The sequence below is a fragment of the Eptatretus burgeri genome, chromosome 15 (genome assembly GCF_056783735.1).
Source record: "Eptatretus burgeri isolate ZD-2024b chromosome 15, Ebu_testis_v1, whole genome shotgun sequence".
Taxonomy (NCBI): Eukaryota; Metazoa; Chordata; class Myxini; order Myxiniformes; family Myxinidae; genus Eptatretus; species Eptatretus burgeri.
In genome coordinates, this window is record NC_140975.1 from 30194219 (window position 1) to 30219891 (window position 25673).

A 25673-nucleotide genomic window follows, 5' to 3' on the forward strand; every position below is an offset into this window, starting at 1 on the left:
CTGTCTGCTGGTCCGTCCCACTGGGACTGTACCAACTCTCTGACCTTGTGTCTCGGCTTGAGAAATGCTCCTCCTTTAATCACTTTCAAATCTCTCAGGATATTTACGTTTTGTACAATGCCGCTGTATCCATTTTGCAAATTAATTGCGCATATTAAATCGATGATGCCATTTTGGTTTCAGAATATTTTGTTTAATGCTTGCTCTGTTACTTGTGGGATTTTTTTTTTATCTTTGTGTGATTATTATGTCGATTCGACTGACATTGACTTACTTTTATATATTTTGTCCTGTGATGAAACATCTGCAATGTATTCTGACTCATGATGTTTGATTTATGGCGTAAACACATTCTTATATATTTCCTCTTCCCTTTTTTTTTCTTCATAATTTTTCTCTTCAATTATCGGTATAACTAACCCAACATATCCCACACCTTGGGCCAAATTGAGTTCGGTGCACTAAAGTAAGCTTTCATGGTCTGTGCACCTTTGGTGTGAATGGCAGTTCCGAACAAAAGGTTTGAGGTTGAAAGGGATATTTGTTCAATTGGAATTGAAAGGGTTTCCAAACGGGAATCTGAACTTTGAACCCATTTTTCTCAGAACTCGCATCATGTTAGATCGACCAGTTTACCACAGTTGTTCCATTCTGGACAATTTTTCTTAAAAAAAATCTTTGCCATTGCTTCGGTTAAAGCAAATCCATTTACCTGCTCCAATATTATGAGCTGGTCTATTCTTTGAAATGCTAATACTTGATCCCTCACTCACTTTCTCTAAAACATTGTCCTTGTTTTTGAGATCTTGTGAAAAAGCAAAATGAGAATCTGAAGTCTCGTCGCCAGCACGAAAGATGTATATCATTCCACAAAAGCATCCATCTCTGAGTGTATTTATGTTCGTTGGTTTCCTCGTTGGAAAGGCACTGCGTGTGTGGTTCCACATTAGAAGCCATTGTGTATGGTTTGAAAGGTGTTATTATTCCTCAAAGAAAGAATTATCTTGTTTGTGTCCAGGGATTCTGTGCCGGAAGAAGACAAGGAGAGGGCCATCCAGGAGGCATGGGATCTTCCTGACTTTGCCGACTGTGTGAAGGAGTGCCACGAGGCACTTTCCCTTGATGTCAATGGCAAGGCCGGTGAGGTGTTCGCATTGCAGGCAGCGCTGGAAATGGTCGGTAATTTGTATGCTCCTGACTTAAGGGAACTTGGTACAGTTTCCAAAACGGCCATATACTTTTTCAAACTTTCAAATCTTTACCTGGTAATTTGCGATCTCTTCTTGAAGCAGCGTCCCCACTCCCTTTATTGCCATGTCTCTGTGGATCCTATCTGTTTTTTTGGGGGTTGGGTTGGGGGGGGTGATGGCCTGCCGAGGAAAGGGGGGGGGTGATGATGGTGAGGGAAACACAAATATTCTGAATTATTTGAAAGATATTTCTTTTTCTCCAATTGTTTCCCCATCATACTTTTTATTTATTAAATTTAAATTATTTGTATTTTGTTTGAATGAGAGATTTGTAGCACTGTATTAGAACTTGTCAGCATTACCCTTCCACTGTTGCCATCAGCTCGTATTGCTTGCCTCTTGCCTGTCTTGCAGAGACATCATCTGCGATGTATCCACACACTGTCTTCCTGGGGACTGGCTCTGCTCTACCGTGCAAATCTCGTAATGTTAGCGCCATCTTGTTCCGCATTAGGTGTGAATGGATTTAGTCCGATTTGTAGAAAGTCTTGTCATTGCAATTCCTTGGTGTATGCAGTGTTAGTTAACCTTATGTTTTTTTAAAAATTATTATTATCTTTGATTTTGTGAGATCCAGAAAGCACTTATTCCACAGTTGTGTTCTAACATTGTATCTGTCTATTGCATTTCGTTCATAATAACCCAGCCCACTTGGTGAGCTCATTTTTCCTCCAAACAGGAGCCATGTTTGAGTTATCTTGATTCTTGATTGGAGGAATACTGTCAGCCGATTTGGTCTGGCTCCTCCTACTATATAAAATAAACAATTCTTTGTCTGATCATTGTAGAATCGAAAATGGCTGAGCCAATCTTCACCAAATTATGCACACGTGCCAGGTTATCCAGTTTCACTGAAATTAATCACTGACCCCCCTGCTGGAGGGAATGGTTAGTGACTCCTTTTTTCGCTCCTGGAGAGAAGAGATGTTACTATTGCTCGGAGGAGATGCGTCCGTCCGTCATGCGAAGAAGAAGCAGAACTTAATGCTTTTACGTATGTAGCGGTTTCTGCTCTCATAGAATAATATAAATGGTACCGTTGAAAAGCTAATAATCCATTTCCTTGGTTGGAAAGGTAATAATCGATTGACTTGGAATATACTAATTGTGCCCGTTTAGTCATTTAGATGTCCGTTTTAAAAGCGTTCCTTCCAGGATTGAAGAAGCGGGAATGGGAGCTTAATGCAGCAGTTCAAATGGTAACATTTATTATTCTACTTGAAAATACCACCTGCTCCTTCGCTGATGGGAATACCAAGAGGAGGGAGAGAAAGAGGGGTGGGGGAGTGAGGAGGGAGGGAGAGTGAAGAGGTGGTGGGTAAAACGGTGGAGCGTTAATTATGATTCATACTGTCTCATCAAAATGATTCTACATAGAACAAGTCTGAAGACGGTGATGGTTCACGAGCAATGTACACGGTTCACCTTTTTAGGTCATCTCTGCCGAGATGACCTTAAAAAGCCGGACCAAATGTCCGTCCGTACGTCCGTCCGTCAACAATTTTTCTTTCCGATCTTAATGAAACTTAGTATGTGGGTAGAGGTCGATGAGTGTTGCACAACGATATAACTTTTGTCCGGGTTCAAGGTCAGGGTCAAGGTCACGAGGTCACGTAAGTTATAAAAATCGCCATTTTCAAAACCTATCTGGTCTGCCATTCTACAAGATATTCGGCAACTGTTTATTGATTATGATAGTAAAAAATATTATCTTGTATCTAACCGGACAGATTTTTGAATTTCCTTCCCGTTTGATCGTCACGTGATCTGGAAGATGGCCAAAAACGCCGATGCGATTCGCAAAGAAGGAAGGAAGGAGAAATGAAATATAAATATAAAACACATTTTTAGCCTTTTATATTTATACATTTTCCGCCGAAGGTGCAAAAGTTTCAAAACCCGAAATGTAAACGGCGGCATTTGTTTTCAAAATATAATTTCGTGTGCGCGCACGCGCCAAAATGCCGAGTCATCTTTAACCGAACTGCGCAGTAGTCTTCGGTCATAACTGAACATTGAGAACTTATAGAGATGACCGTCACCCCCACACGGGGGTATTTTTTATTATTTGATCTCCGAGGGGATGCCACGGGCAAACTGGCAGCAATTGGGAAGAACGTAAATGATGAAAGTTGTATTACTTGAAGAGCACTACTTGCATACCAACTTTCATTCGAAACAGTTGAAAACCCGTGGAGCTCGATGGCCAATTTATTGATTTTTTTTGACATTTTCTAAGTTTATGACCTTGTGACCTTGACCTTGGGACAAAATGAAAAATTGAGCTCCGTGGGGCTATGCAGGTGCCATTGGGCTAACCAAATACCGAAACCCTGCCAGATTCGACAAACCCCCTCGGAGAAGATGTAACTTGAAATCAGCTACCCTCTAAAAACACGCTTTTTGGGCGTGGCTCCACCCATAATGGGCGCAGCATGCCCATTTTCAGGAAAACACAACTATATCATGATATAAACCTTCCACCCAAATTTTATCAGGATCGGATCAAAACCCACGAAGCTATGCTCGGGACAGACAGAAACACACACACCCATAATGAATATAGTGGTCACTTACTGACTTGTGAACCCAATAACAGTGAAGTTCGAAACAAAGTTATTTCTGAAATTCATTTTCTACCGGTCATACCATGAATACCACCCGGACATGGCCGGCGACAACACGGATACGTCGGGAGACAAACACTGTCTGGACACACACACACACGCACACACACCCACAGGCAGAGAGACACACATACACATGCACACACACCCACAGACACACGTGCACACACGCGCACACACACGCGCGCGCGCACACACACACACACACACACACACACACACACACACACACACACACACACACACACACACACACACACACACAGACAGATACACACACACACACACACACACAGACAGACACACACACACACACACACACACACACACATACAGACACACACACACACACACACACACACACACACACGCCGGTAGGCGACATGGGTGGTTGCGACATAATTGTATACTAGTCATACAGTTTTTGATGGATCGGGCTGAAAATTTTTGACAAAGAGGTTGCTTATAGTGCGCATAAAAGCCGAGAAGCCCATTTTTGATTTTCGAAAAAATTATTTTTTTATGATTTTTAAAACATTTCAAAGTCCCATTGCTAAGCAACGGTGGTGTCCATAGCAACGGTGCTCAAAAGCATAGAACTAGATCCTGGTATGAACCTACCTGTCAAGTTTCATCAAAATCGGTTGACTCCTCTGGCCTCCAGAGCTGTCCATTACATACAAACATACAAACAAACAAACAAACAAACAAACAAACAAACAAACAAAAAAAAAAACACAACATACAAGCTGACTAATATATCTTGCAAAAACTTCGTTTTGGCAAGATAAAAATGACTGTAAATAGACACCCTATTTTTGAAGGACTACCATTTGAAAAATAAAATCAAAAATCAGCTCGAGTAAAATTGTCTAAATATCTCGAAGTGTTTAATTCCGAAGTCTCGTTTTTCCACATTCAAAACTGTAGGACAAGTATTGAAAATACCGTGCGCGGTTTTTCGGCTGCTGCATAGCAACTGGTGGTTGCTTCGCAACGAAACTCAAACGCGCACACTCCCATCCCATATGGCACCTGATCACCAAATTTCATCGAAATCGGTTTGCTGGTTTGTGCTGTGGAGCCTTGCGTTGCGCGCGCGCGCGCACACACACACACACACACACACACACACACACACACACACACACACACACACACACACACACACACACACACACACGGAAAACCCTACAATAAGGGTACTCTAGCGACCACCCAACAGACACAGATAGACAGATACACACAGACGCAGAGAGACAGATACACATACACACACACACACACACACACACACACACACACACACGGAAAACCCTACAATAAGGGCACTCTAGCGACCACCCAACAGACACTGATAGACAGATACACACACAGACACAGAGAGACAGATACACACACACGGAAAACCCGACAATAAGGGCACTCTAGCGACCACCCAACAGACACAGAGAGACAGATACACACACAGACACAGAGAGACAGACACACACACACACACACACACACACACACACACACACACACACACATACACACGTGTGGGAGAGTGCTGCACTGTTTGGAGTGGTGGCGATGGAACAGAGAGATATAGAAAGAGATAGATATAGATATAGATATCGGAGTTAGCAGAGAGAAAATGTTTTGCTTTATTCATGCACTCACTACAGAGTAGAATCTGGATAATAAGCATATGCACGAATGTCAGCACATCTGAAAAATGAGCACACACGGTCCTCCCTATTTTATATATCTATTAAAAATAAGTGCACATAAAAATGTCATAGTAATGCTTTGGCAGCTGAAAATATTATCGACTCAAACACAACAGTATTTCGTGTTTTATCGGCACATAAACTTTAAGTCCAAATTTCTTTCACGTCTGGTATTGGCACTTGTAATAGTTGTACATTCAAAAGAACGTTTTTTTATTATTATTTATTTTATATCAAGGGTTGTTAAAAGGTGGTTCATGATAGAGTCGTAAATTGTTTTTCATCACGATCAAAATGGACATGCCAGTTAAACTTCGATCACACACATGTGAAAAGATTGAGATTATCACGTTTTGCAACTCTTGTAAGAAGCAGTACCAGACGTGGAAGAAATTCGGATTTAACATGAGGACTTTGCAAATGGTGAAGAATGAGAAAATAATTTTTCAGTGTGAAAGGTTCAAAGAAGATAGGGAGCAGAAGATGGGCTTTTTTCCTGTACATGTAAAACGAACTTCTTGTGGAGTTTAAAAAGATACATGCTCAAGGACTGAAAGTGTATTTAGTATTTGCTTCCGAGGTACGAACTATTAAAATTGCAATGTCGTAAAAACTAACATCGATGCAGCCAATCTGAAGAACATTTACTATTGTAAGCACATGTCATGACTTTTTGAATATAAGCGCATACTCGACCAGTCAAAAGTTTTAGAACACCCCCATTTTCCCAGTTTTTACTGAAATTTAAGCAGTTTAATGTTTAAAATGTACGTACTCTGAAATTAAAGCATAGAATAAATAAACAATTGCAGATAAAAAAGAAATCATGGAATCGTTTTGTTGAACTAAATTTTGACTCAACAAAGTAGCCACCTTTTGCAGATATAACAGCCGAACATACTCGTGGCATTCTTTCTGCAATGGAAATCAAATATTGTTCAGAAAGTTCTTTCCAACACTGTTGCAGAAATTCCCACAAATGTGTTGCACTTGCAGGTTGCTTTGCTTTCACCCTTCTGTCCAGTTGAAGCCTAACGTCTTGTTCTTTTCTTCGAAGGTAATTCTGACATAGCCTGGAGGTATGTTTTGGGTCGTTATCTTGCTGTAGGATGAACCCCTGACCAACTCTGCGTAGACCAGAGGGTATTGCATGGTGCTGCAAAATGCTGTGGTAGCCCTTTTGGTTCAGGGTGCCAGTCACTCTGTGCAAGTCGCCGACTCTGGATCCACCAAAAGAGCCCCAGATCATCACGCTTCCTCCTCCATGTTTGACAGTTGGTGTCGCACACTGAGGAACCATGCTTTCGCCTACTCGATGGCATACAAAAACCCTGCGTGATGAACCGAAGATTTCAAATTTTGATTCATCGGTCCATAAGACCTTCTTCCAGTTTTCAGTAGTCCACTCGCGGTGCTTCATGGCCCAGGCAAGCCTCTTTTCTTATTTTGCCATCTTAACAATGGCTTTCTTTCTGTTACTCGACCTGTCAAACCTGCAGCTCAAAGTCTTCGCTTCACAGTTGAAACTGAGACTTCCTTACCTCGAACAGTGCTAAGCTGTGCTGGAAGCTGCTGTCATGTGAGCCTCCTATCACACAAGCTGTTGACTCTCAGAAACTTGTCTTCTAATTGTGTTGTGGCTTTGGGTCTGCCAGACCTCTTCATGTCAGAGTTTCCTCCAGTTTGCAAGTGCCTTTTGATGGTGTGGGAAGCTGTACTCACTGACATCTTGGCTTTTTTGCAATTTCTCTAAAGGATAGACCTACACTTTTAAGGGTTACAATGGTCTGTCTGTCTTCCTTTGTTAAGTGTCTTTTTCTTGCCATTGTGATAGTAATATACTACTTCCTGCAGTGCAATATTGTCCAAATAATGCTTCAGAGGGTGTAGCAACACAGTCTGTTTCAACACTGCTTTTATATAGACAGAGGGTTTGTAACTAATCAACAAAAGTTGGGACACCTGTCAGAATTGTTTGCATCAACTTTCAAGGCTTAATTTACTTCATTGCTGCAGAACAGCTGCAGTTGCTAACCCATTACTTGTTCCCTGAAAAGGGAATTTTTTAACAACTCTGAAATTTACATTATTTTAAATTTTTGGTAACTTAAACTTTTTTTTAACCTCTGGCAGTTTGCCGCTTAGCTTTGTACCATTTCAGGTTATTCACTGGACTTGAACTGCTTAAATATCAGTAAAAACTGAAAAATGGGGGTCTTCTAAAAGTTTTGACTGGTGGAGTATGTGTTCCACTAAATCTAAAAATATGCGCATACACTTATTATCCAAATTCTACTGTATATTAGTGCTTGACCGATATCGACAATTTTTCCGAAATCTGATGTTTGTGATCGGTGTGATTACCAACTACAGTATGTACTCTGTACAACCCAATATCCTTAAGTGGCTTTCGCCCTTGTTTTGGGGGGAATTTTAATAAACAATGTTGCATTATAAATGTTTCAAGGAGTTGTGCATAAACATTAATCTGGATAAACAGCTGCCAATCTCTGTGACGGTAGAAAAAAAAAATTGTCTCTGTAATGTCGAACACATGTTAATATGGCAAACGGCTTGGAAATCAGGTGTTATGAAGTGTATTTTGCTTTGAAACTCACAAAGAGGAACCAAATAACTTTTGCAAAGCACACACGGTTCATATATAATAACCAATTGCTTTTAAAACAGTCAAGAGGACAAAGAAAAACGTGATTGCTCGTACGTTGCTGAGGTTAAAAATTAAAACCTCCACCACCCATAGTCACCATAATAACGGGATGAAACTTTGCCACCACCGCACCCGTAACCAAGCATCCAGGCATGCACAAACACCCACGGAGAGTCCCTTTACAAATCAAAATCTACTCATGTGTACCTCGACCTTGGAGCAAATGCCGACTGCACATCCGGATCAGGACACAAACTGTACCGTGATTGACTCTGGGATGCTCGGCAAGCAGCTTAAGCACTCAAGTAAGCACTCTAAAGGGTTGCTAAGGAACAGTTGGCTTGGCAAGCGATAGCCAGCTGTTTGTTAATGGCACATACCCGCAAAAAACTAAACCACCAATTTCTTCACATTTTCAGATTTCACTCCAGATTTCGAGTAATTTAATCCACGTCTTCCGATCCTCCAAACTCAAATCTTATTTAACTGGCTTGGCAAGTGTTTAGCGATCACCATTCCATCATATTAAACACCTCCTGAAGACGCCCAAAATATGAAACTATGTCCGAATTGGACAAATGAACACTTTTTTTTATCAGTCGGAACTGCTGCTAAGTTCTATTTTGGAGCTTCAATTTTGTAATTTGTCCTAGTTGAAGAGATTATAGAGGTTATGGCATGTGCGGAAATGAAATAAAGCCACGGACGCTGGTGTCTCCAAGCGTTTATATGCATAGTAATGTATCCAGCGATTCGTAGGTATGATTATCAGTCATTCGATGATATGAGTCAGGAAAGTGTAAAAAAAAATAACGTTAAATCGTTGCCGACTGTTCCAAGCAAGCCATTGTTGAGCAGGCCAAACAAAATGGTGAATTAAGACCCCAGCGAGGGAGAGCGAGGTAACCATGACGCACCTTAAGATGCCAGCTTGTTGGCCGAGGATGCACCCGATCAAGGATATAATTAAATGAGGCCGTTGATTATCTTCAAAAGGGGTGTTTTAATTAACCCAAACATCCAATTTTCACTCTTGCACTCCCTTCGAGTTCCGTACGTGTGCATGCAAAGTTTCAGGCTGCTAGGTTTCACGGTTTTGGAGGTATGGAGGACACACAACACACAACACACACACACACACACACACACACACACACACACACACACACACACACACACACACACACACACACACACACTGACATTTATTATTGTAGATGGCGGCAGGAACCCTTTAAAAGCACAAAGAAGGAGCACACAAAATTATATATGGTTATATTTTCCAAAGCAATATAAAATATGTAAAAGGAAGGAACACACAAACAACACCAATAATTATGTTTATAAATGACTTGTTTTTTCACGTGTTGCACCATATATGTACTTATGTAAATATATACACGCCGTTGAGAGCCAACGGCCATCCATAACTGCTGCCCAACAGTGTCTGCGGACGTTTTCCTGCAGTTGAGTTACTTTTTATGAGGAGGTTGGTGGCAGATTTGCACTCCGGCCACCGTAAAAACCTTTCATTCTGCAAAACATACGAAAAGCAAATATATATCTGAAAACGCACTTCGTGGGAGTACCTCCTATGCAGCTGCTCTCCGCAGGGCAGCTTACCGGATAACGGAATTGGGGCAAAGCCTTTGGGACCCCCACTTTTTGATGGTAGGAGGAAAACCACGGGGTAACCTTCCCGGATCGGATTGCGATAGTGTGTGTCGGGGTAGTGCTGAGGTGTTGTCCACCAGACCGTGATCTCCTTGGGTAAACCTGAGGCGGTCTCCTCAGATGGGTGTCTGGAATGTCCTATCCCTAAGAGAGGATAATCACCTGTCTCTGTTATCATCAGAGCTCAAGCGTTTGGACATCGTTATTGCAGCATTCTCTGAGGTTCGAAAAATGGATTGCAGTAAGATCATGGTGGGTGGTTACACCTATTATTGGTCTTGTCGATCTGATGGTTACCATGCCCAAAGAGTTGCTGTAGCTGTGTCCAATAAGCTGACTCCAATGTAATTGAGGTAACACCAGTCAACGAGCGTTTTATGAGACGAAGGATTCGTCACTCCTTGGTTGTCATTTCCCTGGTCTCTATGCTTCAACTGAGGCGAGTGATCTCACTGTTAAGGACGCATTCTATGCCATGCTCACGTCTGTGGTTGATCAGTGCCCCAGGTGAGATACTCTTCTCGTCTTGGGGGATTTCAATGCATCGACTGGAACTGATAGGGATGGTTATGAGGTGTGTGTTGGTCCCCATGGGTCTGGAACTATGAACCAGAATAGCTCTTAGTTCCTTGATTTTGCAAGAAGTCATAGAGTGGCTGGTTCATGGTTTCAACGCCCCCAGGCTCATCGCTTGACTTAGTTTTTCAATGCTGGTGGTGTGGCAAAGGAGAATGACCATGTGCTCGTTGTTGGTCACCGGAGGATTAGCCAGAACTGCATGGTCTACCGGAGTGCTCAGTTCCTCAATACCGACCACAGGCCTATTGTAGCAACTCTGATGTTGTAGCTTAAATCCAGGAGAATGGTACCATCCCAGCCAAGGCTGGATGTTGACAAGCTCAAGGATGAAACGGGAGCTGAGGAGTTTGTGAACAGACCAAGTGTGGATTTGAGGGGTCTGGGTGCTTTGGGGAATCCTGAAGAGTTGTTGATTGCCTTCAAGACTACTTTCCTTGATGTTGCCGGTGGATGTCGTGGATATCAGCGTAGGGCGAAGAAGAATTTTGTCTCAAGGGACACTGGATACCATTTACCAGTCGCAGAGCCAGGCCGAATGGCAGAGCTGAGCTGTTCAAGGAGCTGAGGCGTAAAACTGTACGTGCGCTCATGGTGGACAAGCAGGCCTATGTGTGAGGAATCTGTGAGGGTGGTCGAGCATCACATGTGGTCAAGTAATTCTCGTCCTCCTTCCAGAGGAATTTGTGCATTGCGTTCCTCCAAGCCTCTCCCTCGGTGTACTGCAGTTGGAGCGGAGGGTGGTAGGCTCTTGACTGATGAGTCCAAAGTGAAGGCCCACTGGGCAGGTTACTTTGAGCGGCTGTAACAGGCTGATCCACCAGCTGTCGAGTTGGATGTCATTGGTTTTACTATCCCTATGGCTGACCCTACAATCAACTGTGATTTACCTTCGTTTGTGGAAACATAGGCTGTGGTGAACCAGTTGAAATGGGATAAAGCTCCTGGGATCTGTGGTGTCCATGTTGAACTTCTCTAGGCTGGTGGAAATGTTGTACCCGTGTCATTGTATGCAGTTCTGTGCTCTGCCTGGACAACAGGCATCATCCCAACTCACTGGAAGAGAGGGGCTTTGTTGTCCCTCTCTGGAAAGGGAAGTGTGAGCGCCAGTTCTGCAACAACTACCGAGGCGTGATGCTGCTCTCAGTGCCGGGCAAGGTCTTTGCTCGGATAATTATTGATAGGGTTCGCCACCATCTGCTTGAGCCCCAGCGTCAAGAGCAGTCAGGCTTTACACCAGAGGTCAACGATTGACTGTATCCTTGCTCTTCGGGTCCTCACCGAACATATGCGAGAGTTTCGGCAGGGACTGCCTGCAGCCGATGTTGATCTCTGTAAAAGGGTTCGATTCTGTGAATCAGGATGCCCTCTGGAGGATTCTTAGTCTTCGTGGGGTCCACCGAAGTTGATCAATCTGATGTCTGAACTATCCTCTGCTACTGAGAGTGCTGTGAGGTGTGGTGATACCATCTCTGATTATTTCCAGTTGTTTGTGGAGTTCGTCAGTGGTGTGTACTGGCCCCACACTTTGCAACCCTTGTATGGACTGGATTCTGGGGAGGATGTCTGAGAGATCAGGCTGCGGTGCATTGTTTGGGAATGTCAAGATCTCTGACCTTGATTTCACAGATGATGCAGTCATCTTCGCGGAGACTGGATATCCTTTTGGGAGCCCTCGAGGTGCTGAATGAAGAGTCTGAGATTCTGGGATTACGGGTTTCCTGGGTCAATACTAAGATCCAGACTTTCAATGACGTCTTGGATGCTGCTATCCTGTGTGTACCTGTTTGTATCGAGGATGTTGAAGTCTATGGAGAGATTCACTTTCCTTGGCAGTGATATTCATGTCTCTGCTGGCTGTGAGCCAGAGGTCAATAAATGTCTGGGTCAGGCCTGGGAGTCATGGATTCACGATTCACTCGATCATAGGGTGTGGCGCTGCCGGTACCTGTGCAGCAGGACGAAAGTCCGAGTCTTTTGGCCCTTGGTGCTATCAATGTTGCTCTGCGGATGTGAGACTTGGAATCTCACCAGGGATCTGAGACTGCGACTTAATTCCTTTGGTTCCAGGTCTCTTTGGAGAAACCTTGGCTCTCGCTGGTCAGACTTTGTGTCCAACAAGTGGTTGCTGAGAGAGACTCAATTGAGATTTGTTACCTGCATCGTCCCTGAGCACCATGTGCGGCTGTAATAACTTGTGACTTCTTTTCCTGATGCTGATCCTGCTCACCAGATTCTCTCGGTGAGGGAGCCTCGTGAGTGGAGGAGGCCAATGGGATGTCCACTTGCCTCGTGGTTGCAGCAGGTTGATCAGCATCGCAAGGAGATGGGGATGGACCAGGCATCTGCCTGGGGGACGGCCAGACGGAGGCCCTTGACGTACCAGCGGAAAGTGGACTCTGCTCTGGCGCATGCTCCCAATACCTGACCTGAATTGTAGTTGAATTCCTCCAGTTTTTGTTGCCCTTTCCATTTTCCTAAAGTGCAATGTTAATCTTTTCTTTTTGTTGTTGCATATGCTGTGATGTGCCAATTTAATTATTTAGAAAGTACTTCGTTTTTATAAACAATACTCATTTTCGTTAATGTTTGAAATATTGCATGTTCTAGTACAATGTAGATATCTTTGGTAAAGTTGCAGTTGTGGTCGAGTGGAGGGGTGGAGGGGTGGAGGAGGTGTTGGGGTTGGGCGGGGGGGGGGTGGTTATAACCTTAAAAGAGGGGAGGGATGTAGCTGCTACATGTAGGTTTGCTGGATGGACCTGCGGATTGTTTAACGTTTGTCTTATGCGTATCCAAGAGAGACTGATATTACAAACATAACTGCAGTGGTTTTCTTTTGGCAGATTCACTAGCACCCCTTTCCTATGCATCAGCTCTTTCTTCGTTTTTGCCAATTGGTGGAGTCGAGTTTAGTTCTAAATTGTTTGGCTGTGCCTTTTCTCTTGAGTAATATTGTTATGGGCGTCGCTGTTAGGTAACTCCAAGAGAGCGGCGTGTCCAAAGAGACCACAAACTCCGACTGCAACCCCTAACTCGGGTTGGATCCTCGTGCCCAAAGTCGGTTTACCATGCCAGTGAATCAAGTGTGGCAGATGTGTAATCAAGCCTGGGACTACGCAGCGGTTAATTATTTTCCCGAGTGAACCAATGCTGTGTGCCACATTACATAGGTTACCATTACTTTCGTGAACTCAGCCCAATTGCCCACCGGGAATGCGATCTTGGACCAACCACAAACAGGATAAATGAAGACACATATCGAAACTTTCAGGAATATATTACCGGCATGGACAATGAAACAAAACAGCTGAAAAATATTAGAGGAATGATATAATGATGATAAGGGGAGAGAAAATGACTGGAAAATTCCAATAAAAAATGGCAGGAAAAATAAAATCTACAAATGGAATGTATATCAGCATATATGAAATGCATAAATATTCACCCTTACCCCAACGTGAACATACCTACCCCAGAGCACTTACGAACCATTACTTGTCACAGAATACACCTCTGGATCTATTAGGAATGACACAGAGGTGTGGTTGATTGAGGAAGAAAATGTAGACGTTAGAGGTGGAGGAAAGAGCAGGACTATTGGCGTGCCCTGATCGAACCAACGTTTGTTCTTGTTGGAGCTCATGCATACCCAGGCTACTGTTTGAGTGACCTTACCACAGCCTGGCACTTGAACTTTTTACTTGCGCCCCCCCCCTCATCATGTGGCAGAGCTCCGATGATCTGGAGTTCCTAGCGTGAGCTGGATGTTGGGGAGTTTGCATTCGGAGGCGGCACTGCCACAGCTATGCTTCTGAAAACGTCTCGCATGGTGGTCAGGTCGGGTTGTTGTTTGGCTTTGGTGAAAGTGCCAACTCCTGGTTGTCGTCACGGGTTGTGAGCGAGAAAATGTCGGGAAGGACCAACATTTCTGTCTTGTTTGTATCATGTCCTTTCTTCGAGAAAGATTGATACATCTCTGGTCCAACTTTTTAATATTTCTGCTCTGAGTAAACGTGACTTTCATCCTGTCTATGGTCCTCCCGTGGCATCTCGTGATTGGCCCAACTACACTCGGCTGTGCTACGTGACGGGGGGTGGGTCAGGGGTAGGGGTCGAAGTGGCCAGCGTCTTTGAGAAACTTCGCTCCTGGAACCCTGTGTCACTGCCTTCTGCTCTACATTTCATATATGCTCTGCTGCAGTTAGTCCCAGCCCGAAGCCATGTCGTGTGAACTCTGGTGCAGGGAATTGCTTTAAATGAGGTGATGTTTGGAATGTGTGGATGGCAGTGAATGATGTGAGGTGAGGGAGAATATTGGGAGAACAGAGAAATAAAGAGATAACGAGATTAAAGGAAATGGAGAAAAGGGTTAGGGAAAAACTCGATTGTCTACATGCACAACACATGTTGACCATGATAATACGATTTACCTGACCTCTAAACAGAATACGGAAGAAACTAGAAGGAAGGTAGAGCACATACCTCTGCCAGACTGATTACGTAGTTCACGTTTTGTATCCCACTGACAGGTCAAACCTGGATTTGGGCCTGAACTAAAATTTAATCTGCTTGTTCTTTTCATCTAACCAACTTATCCACCAAGTTTCGTCCAATCCGTCCATAACTTTTTCAGATATCGTTTTTGCCCAATCACTCGATGGTTAAGAATCGCATCAAAATTTTTTGGATTCGGATCTTTACCAAAATCAAATAATTTCGTCCGTGTCACATACCCAAGCTCTCCAGCATATTTTGTCCGAATCTGTCCACAACTTTTTCAGAGATCTTGTTCACAAACAAGACCGCCCCCCCCCCCCCACAACCGTCCCAATATATGCACGTACATAAAACTGCAGCATTTGGGGACTTTTGGTCCTTATCATGTTACTAAAGATCAAGGAATTATACACTTTTTTTTTTTCTTTCTTTAAAGTTTCTTACATTTAAAAATTTTGTCTGCGTGTCTAGAATTCTTAAATTATTATTAGTTTTTGTACTTTCCTCTATATTGTTTTTAATGGGTATAAATTGTGGAAATGCAGAAGGGCAAGATTAACGATGAATTTTAAAAAATGAACTTGAAAAATATTTTTGTTTTAATTGGAAACAAATGAAAGACTTGTGATTAAACCTTTCCTGCTATATTCATGAAAAAAACCATTGGGTCTCTTGATTCTACCTGTTCTCCCCTCTCCTGTTCATAATGTCAATAATCCTCATTGTTTTACTTTTGCCATTTTGTTAAATGGTTATTCACAGTCGTAATTTGCATGAAAGACTCGTCGATGAGAAAAGCATCTGTTGTAATGTCAAAAAATAACTGAGGAACATTGACAGTACTTTGAGATAGTTATGCTTTTGATTGCTCAGTTTGTGAAATGCAGCTGCATCTTGACATCGTTATCATGCTTTTGGAAATGCGTGTCCTCAGTGAAGACCGCAGTGTTCTCTTGGATTGTGGTGAGGGCACGACCACACAGCTGTGGCGTCACTATGGTCATGCAACCGACGACGTCCTGCTGACCATCAAGGCCATCTTCATTTCTCACATGCATGCTGATCACCACCTGGTAAATGATGCAGCACTCTGGGTGGGCATTGATGTCGCTCTCAATCTTTTCCCCACAGTGGTAGAATTTATTTTCAGGGGCCGATGCATGAACAGGTTTACTTGTCCTTTGCCTTGAAGGAAAATTCTTAACATATTATGTGAATTTATTTTTTGGAATACTGTGATGTCTAATTTTGTGCAAAAGGTGGTGTTATAAATGGTCAAAAAGGGAGGTTGGTGGAGCAGAGGTAAAGGGAATTTGAGTAAGAGTAAGAGTAAGGGAATGTGAATGTACACTACCGGTCGAAAGTTTTAGAACACCCCTATTTTCCAGTTTTTACTGAAATTTAAGCAGTTGAAGACCAGTGAATAACCTGAAATGGTACAAAGCGAAGCGGTAAACTGCCAGAGGTAAATATAAAAAGTTTAGGTAACCAAAAACTGAAAAATAATGTAAATTTCAGTTGTTTATAAAAGCCCCTTTTTGGGGAACAAGTAATGGGTTAGCAACTGCAGCTGTTCTGCAGCAATGGAAGTAAATTAAGCCTTGAAAGTTGATGCAAACAATTCCAACAGGTGTCCCAACTTTTGTTGATGAGTTACAAACTCTCTGTATAAAAGCAGTGTTGGAACAGACTGTGTTGCTACACCCTCTGAACCATTATTTGGACAATATTACACTGCAGGAAGTAGTATATTGCTATCATAATGGCGAGAAAAAGACAATTAACAAAGGAAGACAGACAGACCATTATAACCCTTAAAAGTGTAGGTCTTTTCTTTCGAGAAATTGCAAAGGAAGCCAAGGTGTCAGTGAGTGTAGTTTCCTACACCATCAAAAGGCACTTGGAAACTGGAGGAAACTCTGACAGGAAGAGGGCTGGCAGACCCAAAGCCACAACACAATCAGAAGACAAGTTTCTGAGAGTCAACAGCTTGCTTGATAGGCGGCTCACAGGACAGCAGCTTCATACACAGCTTAACACTGGTCGAAGTAAGGAAGTCTCAGTTTTAACTGTGAAGAGAAGACTTCGAGCTGCAGGTTTGACAGGTCGAGTGGCAGTAAGAAAGCCATTGCAAAGATGGCAAAATAAGAAAAAGAGGCTTGCCTGGGCCATGAAGCACCGCCAGTGGACTACTGAAAACTGGAAGAATGTATTATGGACCGATGAATCAAAATTTGAAATCTTGGGTTCATCACACAGGGTTTTTGTACGCCGTCGAGTCGGTGAAAGGATGGCTCTTCAGTGTGTGACACCAACTGTCAAACATGGAGGAGGAAGCGTGATGATCTGGGGCTCTTTTGCTGGATCCAGAGTCGGCGACTTGCACAGAATGACTGGCACCCTGAATGAAAAGGGCTACCACAGCATTTTACAGCGCCATGCAATACCCTCTGGTCTATGCCTATTTGGTCAGGGATTCATCCTACAGCAAGATAACGACCCAAAACATACCTCCAGGCTATGTCAGAACTACCTTAGAAGAAAAGAACAAGACGGTAGGCTTCAACTCATGGAATTGCCAGCACAGTCTCCAGACTTAAACCCCATCGAGCTGGTTTGGGATGAACTGGACAGAAGGGTGAAAGCAAAGCAAACCTGCAAGTGCAACACATTTGTGGGAACTTCTGCAGCAGAGTTGGAAAGAACTTTCCGAACAATATTTGATTTCCATTGTAGAAAGAATGCCACGAGTATGTTCGGCTGTTATATCTGCAAAAGGTGGCTACTTTGATGAACAAAATTTAATCTAAATTTTTGACTCAACAAAATGATTCCATGATTTCTTTTTTATCTGCAATTGTTTATTTGTTCTATGCTTTAATTTCAGAGTACGTACATTGAAACATTAAACTGCTTAAATTTCAGTAAAAACTGGAAAAATGGGGGTGTTCTAAAACTTTAGACCGTTAGTGTCGGTTACAAATTTCGCCATTTTGTGTGCAATATGCCGATGGTCCCTAATCAAGAAGTCATTTGGCTGAGGCCTGTGTTGTATGCCAGTTCTCACTTTCTATTCTTTTCTTTAGTTTATCTCTTCTCTCTCATTCACTCCTGAGAATGGTGACTATCAGTTTGATTTGTGTAAGACTTGTGCTAATAATCATTATCCTGACCATACCTATTGTCTCAACAGGGGCTGTTTCAGATATCTTCAACAATACAGAAAGCTATGGTGAGCGTTTTGATCTATTTTTTGTTGCTTTATTTATCGTCCACAAAGTTTTTATTCCCATTTGGCTTCAAGATGAAGAAACTCAGATGAAGATGCAACCTGTACACGTCATTACTGTTTCCATATTCTCACCATCAAAAATATACGGAATTTAAAATAAATGATTTTCTTCCTGCAGTCTAATTTATCCCTCTTTTTGTTCCTTTTCTCATCACATTGCAAAGAAAGTTAGCTCTGAGATACTTCAAAATTTTTTTTTTTTTATAAAGGTGTGTTCTGCAACTTGTAAAGTCAACTTTTGATCGAACCTTTCCCCTTATATTGTATTAAAGCTGCTTTGAAGAAAGAGTATTGCTTGTAAGTGCAGAGCGAGTGCTTTGGAAATCTATTTTGAAATGAAAATCATTTTTCTCTCTGTAATTGTTGCGTCACGATGGCTCAGACCACGTGACGATCTCGGATCGTTTAAATTTGATCTTCAAAATGGCAATTGAAATGCATGTCTGTGCTGACCACGCGATCTGGCAAGCTCCACTTTGGCAAGCTTTCCTGGATTGAATTTTGTGGTGAGACGTATGGAATGTTGGATTTATTCCTCGCTTAACAAGAGCACTTGAGGTTTGGTCATCAAGAGATTGATTGCTTGGGATAACTGCTTTAATTCTGCCTATCATGAATGATATTAATACCATTGTTGTGCTCTCAGCTGAACTTTGCTGAGGAGTTATGTTGTTTTTTTCTATTTAAAGCCTGCAATGCTTTGTCTCCCATTCAGGCTTTGTTGTACGCTTTTGTTTATGGTATTTCTCATCATTATTCTTCGTTTGTCAAAATCTATCCCCTCTACTCCATAATAAAAAAAAAATTGGGCATGTAGATCGAAGATGTAAAAAGAATATAAAGAACAGAGATGAGAATGATACGATGGATGAATGGATTGTCTCTGAAAGAAAGATGTTGAGCTCAGAAATTATGAAGAGATTAAAAATCAATACTATTGAAGAAGAACTTGGGAAGACAAGACTTTGTTGTTGTGGTTGTATGTAATGAAGGTCAAGAGAAAGCTGTAAAGAAGCAATAAAGCTTGTGGTGGAAGGAACATCGCCGAGAGAACGTCCTAAAAAAGTCGTGGATTAAAAATGTCAAAGATGTGAAAGATTTGGGTTTGCAGGAAACCGACTCGATGGAAATATCTGTATGGAGGAATGTCATCATTCGATCAACCCCCTGAAATAGGGGGAATTGGTCATACAACGCTGTTGGTGTTGTTGTTGGCAACTCCACAACTTATAGCACCTGTGATCTCAGGTGCTACATTGTGGAGTGCAGAGGATTATCTGAAATACAAGAGTTACATGAAAAATTTATCGCAACATATTCAAAAGGTTAATACTGTTGCGGGCCGGGGGTCAGGTGAGAAGACTACCAGGGGGGGAAGCTATCTCAGCTCCCACCAGACTCTCCTGAATTGTAGGCCGTCGCACACGGATAATTCCATGACGCAGCTGGTCGCAAACTGACCATGAACGCCAATAACTCAACCGCATAACCGAGGGTCCTCCCGTCTATGGGTTAATTTGGTTACCTAATTAATAACGTGATTTAATTACCGGGGAACACGCCCTCGGTATGCCTTGTCCGAACCGGATCACTTTACCGGATCGGATGCAGCCGAGCGACACTGCCAATGATGTACCGGCTAAAAGTAACAGATCGTTGGAAATATAGACCCGGCTAAGTTATTTTGGACCATGCTGGATCAATGAAAGAACAGACAAAAACGTGCTGGGTGTATTTCTAATAATAATTGTATTTACAAGCAGGCGAGGAAAGTTATGTGGTACAGTGAATAGCTTTATTGGTGTGTGTAATGCAGGAATAGAAAGAAGTGTGAGGTGCGACAATATACAAGCAACTTACGAAAGTAGACACAGAGCAGACTTAACCTAAAATAATAATAATCTTCTACAATCTTAACTTACGAGAACAGGTGCCAAGACACACACACACACACACACACACACACACACACACACACACACACACACACACACACACACACACACACACCATGATGAAGAGCTGTTAATGAAGAGAAAAAGGAGGAGAGTAGATGAGGCTAACGGTCTCTGAATACCTTGCACAATTGCTCGATCGCGCCACCAATACGTTTTTGGGGGATGCTCCGCTGGGCGATACCTCCCTGACAGCTGGCGTGCCGTTTCTTGCTTCGTGGCACTTCGTGCAGTAGCATCGTCCAGAGAATGAGATGTGACCGTTGGCCGTGAAGGGAGGGACTTGGGTCGAGAGGGCGGAGTCGAGAGCGAGTGGGTGGAGTGGCAGACGGGACCAGGTGGGTGGGTGGAGTCAGCGACGTGGAAGCAGAGTCGCAGGCGATGATGGGCGGGTGAAGAAGGCAGAGTCAAGAGCGAGTGGGTGGAGAAGGCGAGTTGGGCATCCAGCGCATGAGAGAGAGAGGACGGCTTCGCGATCCTCCTTTTATAAACCCCGCGGTGAGGGGCAGGGTGGGGCCACCCCGAAGCGATGCGTCATCACCCGAATCGGGTGCTCTGGTTGGCCCCGGTCCCCGCGCTGCCCGGCCACGATGACCGGAAGGGGCTCCACTCCACTTCCGACAAGATGACCCCAAGTTGTGGAATCGTCTCGCTCCGACCCTACGACATGATATGAATCACCCCACACCGAACTCCGCGACATGAATTTCCTTGCACGAACTCCTGGGCCATGCCCGACGACCGGCCGAAGGTGGCGTCGGTCCCGTGTGCCCGCTGGGCACCCCCGATTGGTGTTGGTCAATGTTCCTGCTCAATGATGCGTCATGCGGCCCGAGCTGTACAGCACGCCGCTGCCTGATCGCGGCTTCGCCGGCCGGATAGGCGAGGAGCCGTCTGCCGTCTGCGGCGAACAGCCGCGGCCGCCAGCAAGGACCGACAGTCAGGTGTTAGGGTAAACCCATGCACAGACGAGAACAAGATATGTGTCATTCGTGTCCTGCTCTGTATGATAATAAGGTGTCACGAGCTAAGCACAGGTGCGCCTGCTATTGAGCATGCCCCGTACAGTGTGCATGGATCCGCCATTAAGCACGTGGCCAGCGCTCGTGTTTGCCCGATTCTTCTATCGTGTGTGCGGGACCAACCCCGATCTGTGTCAGGAATTGAGGGGAACGATGGGATATAATAATTAGATGGAGAAATGGAGGGAAAAGAAGATGCCGATATATTTAAATCTAGAAATGGGTTGGAGAGAACACCCCGTCCGTATCTTGCACACTTGTGTCCTGTACAACATGGCGTGGTGGTTGTTTTTCTATTATCGGCCTCTGACAATGTAGTTATTGGCACCAAGCTGCCAGCCACGCTCGCCGATATTGGGTCATTTGCTTCTTTGTTGTGAAAAATAACATCCGTGCAGCTTCTTTAAGAGATATTCGTTCATATGTCTTTTCAATGCAACCAGCAATCTCATCCCAGATCATCAGAAGCGCGAGCCGATCATCTCAAGCTGCCGAGCATACTCTATTATGACTTGCCGCAAAAGTTAGGTTGAGGGATCACTTGAGAATGGGAGCTCTGCGCTGTGCCGCACTATGCCGATCGGGTATCCGAGCGTAGTGCCTGCTGGCCTACGTGAGGACCCAAATTCGCATTTATCTCGGGAATAAGCAGAAAAGAAGAGTAGAAATGAAGTTAGTGGTGTAAGCAAACCTAGCTATGAGATCCCCGTAACGCACATCCTGTTGTCCCACGAGACAAAAGGGAAGGGACTATCTAAACGTATATTAATGGAATAACTGTCTCGGGACCACTATATGTCCGATGCCATTGCCTTGGAGGCATGCGGTTCCGAGAACCGCAACAATACCATGGAACCCCAACATTCAGATATTCAAAATTTGCAGACCCTGCATATTCACAGTTTATAAAATGTCACTTGTTTCTACATTTCTGGTCCCTGTGTTTTCTGCTGAAAAGCAATTTATTTATTTATTTATTTTTGTTGTGGGTGCAAAAACCATCTTCCTCCAGCTTCGCACATAAAATGGTTCTAAAACCATCTCCTGTCAACCACGCATAAAGCACCTCCATGTGCGCATAAACCATCCCCCGACACCATCCCTCACAAACAATGGTCACACTACTCACTCCTTTATGTACTCACAACCTCTGCATGGCTACTTATGTGCAGTGTATCCTGGGTCTCATTCTTTCGTCTTGGCCCGCTGCCTTCAACCATTGTGATTCCTCGTGCCCGTGGACTTTTTTGCACTCATTGTTCGACCATGCATTTTCTTAAGTGCAATAGTGCAGGAGATGCGTCTGCTCCCAAATGGCAGGAAAAAAAAGGTCATGAACCTGAGCCAGAAAGAGGAGCTGCTTGACCAACTATCAAGCGGTGAGAGTGTGGCCTCCGCGGGCAGGCACTATCACATGAATGAGTCGACTGTCCATTACATAAAAAAGCGAGAATTTGATTTGCCAAAGTGTTGTGGCTATCACAGTATCCAGCACCAAAGTGGTTACCCAGGTCTGGGACGTTCACATGGAAGCAATGGAGAAAGTGTTGAATGTGTGGTTAGAGGACAATAGCCAGAAAAACGTGCCTTTCAGTGGACCTCTGATTTGCAAAAAGGCAAAGCGCATGTACGATCATCTGGTTGGTGCGGATGGTACTCCAAACACGAGTATTGTGGGTACGAGTGGCCCCAGTCTCTTCCGAGCTAATAGGGGATGGTTTGACTACTTCAAAAAGTGGTACAGTCTCCACAATGTGAAGCTCGCAGGTGAGTGTGCCTCGGTGGACCACGAGGCAGCTGAAACTTTCCCTGCTCAACTCGCACAGCTCATCGAGAAGAAGGGGCACTTACCAGAGCAGGTCTTCAATGCAGATGATTCTGGCCTGTTCTGGAAGAAAATGCTCATGATAACTTTCATCTCGCAGTGAGAGAGGATAGCAATGGGGTTCAAGGCTGCATATGACCTAGTATCTCTTATCTGACCAATACCAAAGGGAACTGCATGATGAAGCCAATGATGATTTACCATTCAAGAAACCCATATGCTCTCATGGGCAAAAACAAGCACACTTTGCCTGTATTTTGGAGGGCCAACGGAAAGGCGTGGGTAAGAGCTGCCATCTTTATGGATTCATTCCACAACTGTTTCGTCCCTCAAGTGAAGAGGTACCTCACAGAAAAGAAGCTCTCCTTCAAGGTCCTCCTACTGGTGGACTATGCTCCTGTCCAGCCAGAGGTGCTGAAGGTGGGCCATCCCAACACCTAGGTCATCTTCCTGCAAACCAACACCACCTACCTGATCCAAACACTTGACAAAGGGGTAATTTTGATGTTTAAAATGTATTATACCCACCACATCTTCCATCACATCTTAAATGCTATGGAGTCTGACTGAACTTACCATCGGGAAATGTTGGAAAGACTTCAACATGGCACACTGCATCAGTGCCATCAAAGACTTGCTGGCCAAAGTAAAAGCCAAGCCATCAACGCTTGCTGGCAAAACCTATGGCCACCGGCAGTCAACAACTTCAGAGGTTTTCCCGACACCATGGAAGAGAGGCGGAAGATTTCTGGGTTGGCATGGTAGATGGGAGAGGAAGGCTTCGACCACATGGAACCTGAGGAGTTGGAGGCCATCATCAAGGTTTCCAAGGAGGAGGGCAGTGAAGAGGTGAAAGAGGTGGTGAGGCCCAACCTGACCATCAAGTTTCTGACAGGTGCTGCAGGATATGGGGCAGTCACTGACAGATTGCAAGGTGCTGACCCAGTGATGGAGCGATACCTCCAGTTCAATAGGGAGTTGGATGATATTTTGCTGCCATACAAAGAGCTGCACAGGAATATGCAGCACTCTGCAAAACAGCTCTCAATCACCCATTTTTTTTTTTCCATACCAACCCCTCCACTTCAACACCTTCAGCACCCTCACCTGCATCCTCTTCACGGTTCGGCTCATCAGCACGGCTCATCAGCACCCTCAACTGCGTCCTCTTCAGAGGAGTTCACCGAGTTCACTGGATTCTAACTCATCACAATCGTCATTACATCAAAAGTTATGTCGTATCTTGGAAACAGTACCTGCTGCTGCTGTTTTTAAAAAAAAATTGTAAGCATTGTTAATGAAACTGCAATAATGATGTGCATTCGTGTTCGAAGTATTTTAAAATTCTCCTTTATGAGTCATGAACCACCTTGAACCTATCCCCCTTTTTCCCATTGAAACAATGCCCTGACATTTGCGGATTTGACATTCATGGCATTTTCCAGGAACGTATCACTTGCAAATGATGGGGTCTTACTATATAGCGTAGATAAAAAGGGCCTTTGACCATTGATATCTGTCCACTAGCCAGCCACACCTCAATGCTCATACATTCTGGTGTATCTTCCATACATTTGCCTGGACATTCTGTACACATCACAGTTGATGTTTGTGTTTTATTTATATATATATATATATATATATATATATATATATATATATATATATATATATATATATATATATATATATATATATATATATATATATATATATATATATATATATACATACATATTTTTTGCAGCATTTTAAATTTGGATATTGCTTGCTTGTGCATGATGAAGGGAATTTCTAAACTGTGGGAAATGCTAAATCTGAATGTTACCTCTGCCACCAAAGGTGACAGGAGGTTATGATTTCACCCCTTTCTGTCTGTTTGTCTGTATCATGTGATGAAACACCGACGTACGTAAACATCCGTCAATGGAGTTGTGCAGCTGTGACGTCACATGAATAAATGGACAAGGGGAGTTCATTTGCAAAATCGCAGTGAAAGTAATCCCATTTAAAATAAATACAAAACAAAACTATTATCTGGATTATTATTCACCGAATAATTAATTAATTAATTAATATTTGTGCTCATGGGTCATGTATATCATCCTCTAAAACATATATTTTCTAAAACTTTCATGATTGTGTCCCTTCAAATAAAGAGCTCACTAGCAAGCTTACCTGTCTTTCATGGGTTTGTAGATGTCTTACCTCAAATGAGCAATTTTTTGGGAGTGTTTATTGTTAAAAATGGAAATTCAGCATAGATTGATGATGTGGATCGTGACACATGGTACATGCTTACCTCATAGATAATGGCAGTCTGCTAAGAAGAAGAGCTATTGTTGGTGATTAAAATTGGAAATGCACTGCCATTTCATGTCCGATCATTTCGTCAATGGTATCGTGCACAACTTGAACATGTTGTCCTCAATGTGACTCTGGCAATGTAATTGCTTGTAAAGGTTAAGATGCCCTGATTACCTCCACAAAATCCCGTGACAATACCCCAACTCAGTATTAAAGTACAATGATTATGATCACTCATTCTTGATTTACTTGCTTTTTTCAG

General features: G+C 43.3%; 1 protein-coding gene across 1 annotated transcript in view; it reads left to right on the top strand.

Annotated features, from left to right (window-relative positions):
* Positions 1 to 25673, top strand: part of ELAC2 (elaC ribonuclease Z 2) — a 103735-nt gene that overhangs the window by 53894 nt on the left and 24168 nt on the right. The window contains exons 14-17 of the mRNA XM_085857167.1: positions 1019 to 1140; positions 1605 to 1704; positions 15945 to 16083; positions 18204 to 18242. Of these exons, the coding sequence (XP_085713293.1) occupies positions 1019 to 1140; positions 1605 to 1704; positions 15945 to 16083; positions 18204 to 18242 (400 nt within the window). The remainder of the gene's footprint in view (positions 1 to 1018; positions 1141 to 1604; positions 1705 to 15944; positions 16084 to 18203; positions 18243 to 25673) is intronic.